General features: G+C 43.7%; 1 protein-coding gene across 2 annotated transcripts in view; it reads left to right on the top strand.

The window, feature by feature from the left end:
* Positions 1-7,665, top strand: part of ZCCHC7 (zinc finger CCHC-type containing 7) — a 122,650-nt gene extending 114,985 nt beyond the window's left edge. For both annotated transcript variants that reach the window (XM_075527258.1, XM_075527259.1), the window contains exons 9-11: positions 385-480; positions 5,656-5,773; positions 6,232-7,665. In XM_075527258.1, coding sequence (XP_075383373.1) covers positions 385-480; positions 5,656-5,773; positions 6,232-6,680 — 663 coding nt within the window. In that variant the 3' untranslated portion in view covers positions 6,681-7,665. The remainder of the gene's footprint in view (positions 1-384; positions 481-5,655; positions 5,774-6,231) is intronic.
* The last annotated feature ends 447 nt before the right edge of the window (positions 7,666-8,112 follow it).

The following is an 8,112-nucleotide window of genomic DNA, read 5'->3' on the forward strand; positions in this document are numbered from 1 at the left end:
GATGCAATATCTGATGGCCCTGTCCGTCCCGGGGGATGGTGGGGCATCTGTGAGAGGGGGAGGGGGCTGGGAGACAAGGAGGAGGGGAGAAAGATAAATCAGCAGCCTATTTTCTTGTATTCAGAGCTGAAATAACATGGCCAGGTGGAATAGATACTGGGGATGCCTCTTCCCACCTCATTTGGGATGCTCAGGCTGAACCTTGCTCTGCAAAATTACAGTAATATGAGCCGCTTGCTTCTTTTTCAAACTTACTATTCCAACAGCAAGCAGGAATGTATTGATTTAAGCATAATAAAATTATATTTATGTAATTTTAATTTATTTTTAATTCAGCATTCAGAATACTGGCAGACCTAATTCTTGCCTATTTCCATCTTTCAGACAAAGCCAGGACCAATCAAGGCGACCAGCTCTCACTCTGAGCGCTCTGCTTTAGCGTACTGCTACAACTGTTCCCGGAAAGGACATTTTGGATATGTAAGTCTCAGCAGTCTCTGCGTCAGTGTTGAGTATATCCCTGGGGTAGAAATTCGTCTCTGCCATGGTGCATGGCTGGAGAAAAGAGCTGGAAGAGCCAAGCTAATGCTATACGAAGAAACATTTCTAATGAAATGTTTGTGACTTCGCAGCACTTCTGCAATCAGTGGAGGCCAATATATAAAGTGATCTCACCCATCTGATTTACAGATATGGAGGAAAAGAAAAGTTACTATCTCTCCTTGGCAGGTTTATTGATTTGTTTTTTAAATCTTAAATAAAAATGAGACTGCCTGGGAGAGAGAATGTTCATTGGAAAACAGACAGTTGCTGAACAGAGCCTTTTTTTTCCTTTCTTTCTTTCTTTCTTTCTTTTTTTTTCCCGTGGCTTATGGGATGAAATATTAGTGCCTTACTGCCACATTCAACATCATGTAAGGTTTTTCACCACAATCAGCCCAACAATTTGAATGCCCATTTTAGGAATTTTCTGCTTCTGCCTACTTTTGATGATCCTTACTTGTAGTTTCTTAGTTTAATTCAACACCTGAATTAAGTTTGACATCATCCCTCTGTAAGGTACACAGCCTGGTGAAGGAAGACATTGTGAGCCTGAAGTGGCTTCAGTAAAAACTGGAGGTGTGCTGCACCCTCTAGGATTGCTTGCTGACGTTTATCGCCTGTTGTGATAAGTGCAGCTCTCTACCTGCAAATATCAACACCAAACAAATGTTAGTTCCTTTCTTTTATGGAATAAGTCCAGAAGCCACAAGTATTCTAGAAAATGAACGGTACTCATGCGTTGGATGGGTTAAGTTTATACTTTCCTACAGCTTAGAGATAGCAAATTCCCAGCAAATTCCTTCCTTCTCTCCTGCGTGCTCTGTGTGTCGACTCCTACAACTACTGAAGATGTATCGTTAAAAGCTTGCTGCTGTTTTCAGCTAAATAGTTAATCCCTGTGGGGAATAGTGGGACAGGTAGGGCAGGTTTGCTGGGATCGTCTCATGGCAGAGCTGAAAGATAAACGGAAGATTTTTAATGCCAAGCTGTCTTTGGAGACAAGTGAGGATTTTCCTCTTCGAGTGGTGTGTTGAGGCCATCACATATGTCCCAGACACGCTGCTGCCTGCGCAGGCGGGTTGGACGGGGCAGGAAGTAAGCAGCTGTTGCAATCCAAACTCAGTAAGATACAAGCATGTGCCAGCAGCCTGGTGTCACCCCGGCACAGCAGGAGTACAGGCACTGCCTTGGCTGTGGTACAGGAGTCCGAATCCTTGGCTTCCCCTGCAAGGCATCTGCTCAAGACACAGCTACACATGCGGCAGCAGTGTGAGACCTCAGTAATACAGTCATGTGAACTAGCTTGTTCTGCCTGCTGTTTGGGACTAGAGCTGATAAAACCTATGAAAGCAGCACTGAAACTGATCCTGCTAAACAAAACCACAATCAAGCCGTGGCCAGTAATATAGACACTAAAATGAGCATGTACAATAAAAATGCAAGTGACAGGATTGAAGAAGAAGTGAGACTGATTACCGGCAATGGATAAGGAACATTTTACTAAACTGTCAAAAAATGGCATTTAAGGGAGGCAGCTATACATGGATACAAATAAGGCTGCTGTAAAAATAATTAGTAAATATGTGGGAGGAGCTGATAGTAATTACTTGGATAGAAAGCGGTAGAAACTGTATAAAATCAGTAAGGGAGTAAAGGGACTCAAGGAAAATACTTTATGGCTATCAAAGTTAAAGACAGTATTTTTACTAGCATACAATGAGCAGAAATAGCCTGAGCAATGACTGAATGAAAACAGAGAAGTCAAAAACAACACAAAAGGGTAGAAATACTCACCACATCTTTCTATATGCATACAGAAAAATATCCAGGACACACATCAGGTTATGTAGTGATAACTGAGTATTTGCCCTCAAATCACTAAACCTTCTGTCCAAGAATGGCTGAGGAAATTGGACTGGTGGCCTGCATGTGCATTTTTACAGTGACCCAGCTGGACAGGCAACGCATCTGAGACTTGCAGCTCTCACTGGCTATGAAAACTGAGGTTGTAATCAGTGCCTGAGTTCATGCAGTGAGCAGCTCTGTCAGAGCTTGAAAGATCTGCCTATAATTTAAGGGTGGAAAAAAAGGGGGGTTTTGTTGATTTTTAAAAAAAAATGTAAATATTTTTAAGCAGGTAAAATTCACTTGTGATGACAGGCATTTCTTAATATTTTTCCCATTTCTGTACCTCAGGAACCCTGCTCTATTGCCTTTTTCGAGCGGTTAAAGCAGAGGAATAACAAACTGACCAAGAAGAAAAGGCTGGGGTTAGTTTTGTATAGATGCAGCATAATCAGTGCTTCCCACTGCAGTCCGTTTCCTTTCATGTTACCATTTGATCTAGTTTAGGAACACCTGAAATTCCTTTTCTTTGCTAGAGGTCTAGGGAGACCTTTCCCAAAAACAGAGGCAAGAGCAAAAAACTTGCTAAATCCCAGAGTTAACTGTGGAGTTGCAGTAAGGAGGTCATTGCGGATCACTTCTTGTTGTTTGTAGAAATGGAAATAGTTAAGACATAAACTGTCAGAGGTTCCAACACCTGGCAGTTACGTTTCCTGAATTTGCTGTATTGTTTATTAAGACAGTCATACTTTTATGTAAACTAAGGATTTAATAAAGACAAGAAATCTTATTTTCTTCAGTAGAGTTATATCATAGTCCATTTCATAGCAGTCCACACATCCAAAACATTGTCTCTTAGCATCCATAACAAATATGTGCTCATTTTAAGGGGCATCCCCATAGGAAAGTTGGGGGGGGGGAGGGCAAGTTAATGAGGGACAGCCCCCTTGCATTATTCAGGCTGCAGCAAGTTCTGAAGGCAGCAGGGATAAGGAAATGTATGGTATCTGCAGATGTGCCTTGCATTCACATCCCAGTATGCCAATCACACAGAAAATTCCTCATGCAGGTTGGTAGCAGGCTCTACTTTCCGTCCTCTGTACAATACCTCCAGCGTTGAAGACTGTCCCAAGAGTATTTAACAGTACACAGCGTATGGCAGCAGTGGCAGCTTACTTGAGAGGGAAGGATGTAGCCAAGTGCATGTTGGACATTGCTGAGCTGATTTATCAATGCAATGGAGATAAAGAGGAAAAGAGGAGCGCCTGTTTGGGTGGCATGTGCATTTGATTCACTAAGGCTTCTCTGTCAGTGTATTAACAAAAGAAGAATAATGAACAGGCCATGTTCCTGCAGAGCAAGCCCTAGATTTGATGTGGGATCTCAAGCAGTACATTTCACAGATATCACAGAAAGATGAATGTGTCTTTGCATACTCCTGTGTAAAGCAAATCTATGTTGTTTTAAGTAGGCAATGTTTGGGGATAATAGTTTCTTTGGCCAATGTCTGGGGATAATATTTTCTTTCATTTACTCCAGATAGGCAGGCAGCTTTGTGTCCTGCCTAAAGGCCACTCTTAAGTTTCACTCATGTGAAACACAGGTATTTGAAGTGTCGTTTTTCCATTATGCCTTTCTCTCCTCTTAAATCTGAGGGAGGTAGATGGAGGACCTGGGAAAGGTGAGAGAGGAGGTTTATTTGTGGGGCGATAGCTGGCTGTTCAAGGTGTTCAGTGTGAGATCCAGTCCGTCTTCCAGGATATGCATATCTCAGATAAATAGCTACTGAGAATGGCTTCAGGTGACGGACGGACTCGCATGCCCCCTCCTAGGTCCCTTTCAGCCTTATTTTGCAGTGGGGTAAGACTGAGCCCTCAGACTTGGGTAGGGTCCAGCTACCATCTGCCATTGCTTCTCTGCGCTCCTCCATGCATGTGGAGACGAGCCAGTTGTCACACAACCTAGCAGTACCCTTTTGGAGGACACCACAGAGAACAACCTGATTCTTCATTTAATTTCAGCCAAGCGAGGACCAAATACAAGCTGAGAAATATGAAATACATCTGAAATACATCTTTGATGTACTCTGCCCTTAAAAGGGAGAGGGTAGGAGGCAGGAGGACACACAGGGAAAGGGGGTGCTAGAGGTGGCACTGAGTGGTAGAAACAGCAAACACAAGAAGGAAAGCTGCTTCGCTTGTGGTGGAGACATTGTGGGGAGTGAAAGCTCCTGACAGTTTCTTGAGAACAGCAAGACCCAGAGCTTATTAGATTTGGGCAGTGTCCAAGAAGTAGGAAGATGATGTTGCAAAACAGTTAACAAGCAATTTACAAGTAGAAGAAAGCATCGGTTAATATCACATGGTACCCTGAAAAAAAGACAGAATCATAGGAAGCATCCTGTTAGCCTGGCTGGCAAGACTTTGCTAAAACTTTGTGTCCAGCGGTGAAAAAAATTCACATTCCTGAATCAAGTGTTTGGGAAATAGGCTGACATGCATGTGATGCAAGAGCCAGCCCCTTCCTCCCCTCAGCCAACTGTTCGGGGCTCTCTTCCTCTTCCCTGCAATCTGATGTGCTTGCACAGCAGTCTCCTGCAGGATTTGCTTTTGCTTTGTATCTGTGAGAAAACTGCATACAGTCAGACACACCATTCTGGCTGCAGATGTGGGGAGGATGCTGCCCCTGGCTCCTCGTCGCTGCTTGCTCCTTCCCTCAGCCCACCCCACCCTTTGAGTCTGCCACATTTCTGCACATACTTTCACCCCAAATGATCCAGGTTAAAAGAGCTCCCCTGCAATTAGCAGTATTTGTCTTTTGAGGACACCAGGCATGTGGTTGTGCTGGGAGACCGGAGTGGGCAGCGAGAAGCAGCAAAAGCACGTGGCGGGGGACCTGGCCCGGCTGCAGGCAGGACAGCCCTGTACCCCAGATCCAACAGCTTCGTTTGCAATTTGCCTTGTATGTATGTAGTGCTCAGCTGCTTCTAGTCCTCTGCTTCTATCAGTGCTACAGATGTGTAGTGATTGCGGGAAGACACGGGATTCCTTCCATTTGCTGTGAGAGGACTGCAGCTTGGCTCATGTAATGCATGTTTTTCTGTGTGCACAAGAAGGATTATTGGATGGTAATAAACTTATCAGTGTTTAAAGAATTGCTGGCCACATCCTCCACAGGTACAGACCAGCATCTGCAGAATCCAACCCATTTCCTTTCCAGGAGAATTACACCTCAGCCACATCTAGTGACTTGAAATGTGTTTTGCAGGAGTGCTCAGAAAAGCGGATGCATGGGAGCATGTTTCCTACTTCTCCATTCATCTACTACTACGATAATGAATACGATATCAAGAAAAGAGCAAACAGATTAAAAAGAAAAGTTGCAGGTACAGTCTATTTTGGGAGATCCCTCATGCCTTTCAGTTCTTTGAAATACTTTCTTCTGTGCTTGCTGCTTTTAGAAATATTGTGGGATTATTTTCATGTGTTGGGAAAAGCTATAGGGATTTGAACAGGTAGTCTAACGCTAGTAAAAGATTTGTGACTTCATTCATCCGTGTCTATCTTGGAAATTTATTGTGTCAAAGCCACTAGGTGGGTTTTGTCAGATGTTTTAATTCTAAGAAATTCACTGACATTAAAAATGCTATAAACTAGCAGGAAGAGGATTAAACTGTAATTTGTTAAGATTCTAGTCTGTTGACAGAAAAAAAAAAAACATTATGAAAAAATCTCTCTCTGATAGATTCATACTAACTTCATACCTAAGGAAGGCTGTGATGGCTCGGGCACTAGGTTTTAGGTTTTCTGTGTGGGTATTGAAATAAACTGCTCTCTTTTACAGAACTACAGGAAGCTGGCCTTCTGCCAGAACAGTCAGAGACACCATGGCAGGAAGAAAAACAAGGCAGGCACAGCCATAAGAAAAAGAGCAAGCCTTGGAAAGAACATGGGAAACATAACAAAGATGGCAAGTGTCACAAAAAGATGAAGATGTCCTGGGCAGAGAAACCCAGAGAAGAGAAACACAGAAGTGATGTTGAAATGGGCCACAAGATGGAGGAGGACTTCCCTAGAGGGTGTAAAAGGCAGGCATGTAAGGGCAGCAAAATCCATCACAAGTCCATTTTCCAGGCATTCCCACGCAGCAAGACTGTGTACATGCAGGAGCCTCTGGAAGGTGCTAAAAGGACGAAGAAATGGAAGAAGCAGAAGGACGCTAGTCCTGATATCAATGACAATTTATTCCTCATAAAACAGAGGAGGAGGAAGTCCAAACAGAAATCCTGGTGATGAGGAAGTAGATAGGTAGCACCGGCATTTACTGGCTCCGGCTCTGCCTTCTGTTTGTTTTTGTCCCTCTCTTAGCACACTGAATTTGAGTCCGTCCCTGAACCCGGGCGGGCATGCCCAGGCACCAGTCACACATCTAACATCCATCTCTGTTCCCGAAAGGGAGTGCTCTGTCTGTTGTGAACTGTCCACTTGACAGGCGGGACTCAGTTCTCCTGCCTGGAATGGCTGTTCTTTTCAGCAGTCCCAGAATAGGCTGTAAGTTTATTTTCTTTGCTTGGAGGGGGGGAGCGGGGAGGGGAAGGGGCCACGCTGGGTTTGGTAGGTTTTGTTTCTTCACTGGTGAGATGTTGCTCTGCCTGTCGGAGCAGGGTCTGCTGCTAGGGAGCACGATGCCTTTGGAGCTGATGCCGGAGAGACCCTCACGCTAGGAGGAGTGGGGCTGGAGGTCAGGGACATGGATGTAAAGCACATTCCCCGCAACCAGTCAGTCCTCTGCAGAGTGCAGCTGGGCACTTTTTCACTTCTGGCCCTCCTGGAGGGTGCTGTGAAGTCATTGCCTTGCATTTTTGGACGTGACAGTCTCCCACCTTGCGCTCCAATGTGGTGTCATGGATCCATCACCCTCAGTGCCACGGCTTTTGGTGCCGAGTGCAGGTGAGCCCTGTGCGAGCCCATTCCCTGTCTTTGCCAACTAATCAGCGTGGCAGGAGAAAGCAGCTGAGTAATGGAACAGAGTTTACATCTTGAGTTAAATATGTCCATGTTCCCCTTGATGTGGAAGTTGTTTCTGGAGAAAAAGAGTATGAAAAATTTATTTGATTCCAGACATACTGTGCTAGACTTTAATAATTTTTTTTAAAGACAGTTATTTTTGTACACTGGAATTAAACAAGTGTGTTGTTAAAAGCTTTGTAAGAATAAATGCTTCATTAAAGGAACAACCCAAATAAAACTTTACATGAGGGATACAAAAAAATGTAGGTTTGCTCTATATTTTCATGCATTACCAAGCATAATTGAAAACAGTGTCTGCTTCTCTTTCCTGAGCTGAAACTACATCACCTCTGGCAAGAGATTTTCTGGTTTTGAAAAGGAAATTATCTATACTCTACTGATTCATGACCTACTCTATACTATACCACTCGTTTTGCTAAGCAATTGATAGTCACTAACAGCACAATTTTATAAAGGTACATGTCCTCTTAATTCTTACTAAGAAACGGGCCTTTGGCTACAGTTGTGTTTTAAAATTAAAAAGTATTTGTAACCTGTGCTAATGCAGGGATATCTGAGGAGAGGAAATGGGTACACTAGAAAAAATTCAGGACTATCATTCTGCCAGTAGTATTACATGCTGGTACTCCCTAAATTCATCAGCTTTTTGTTTGGCAAGGTTGCCAGTGAGAACACTGGTATTTTAGTGACTGTA

Source organism: Mycteria americana, chromosome Z, assembly GCF_035582795.1.
Source record: "Mycteria americana isolate JAX WOST 10 ecotype Jacksonville Zoo and Gardens chromosome Z, USCA_MyAme_1.0, whole genome shotgun sequence".
Taxonomy (NCBI): domain Eukaryota; kingdom Metazoa; phylum Chordata; class Aves; order Ciconiiformes; family Ciconiidae; genus Mycteria; species Mycteria americana.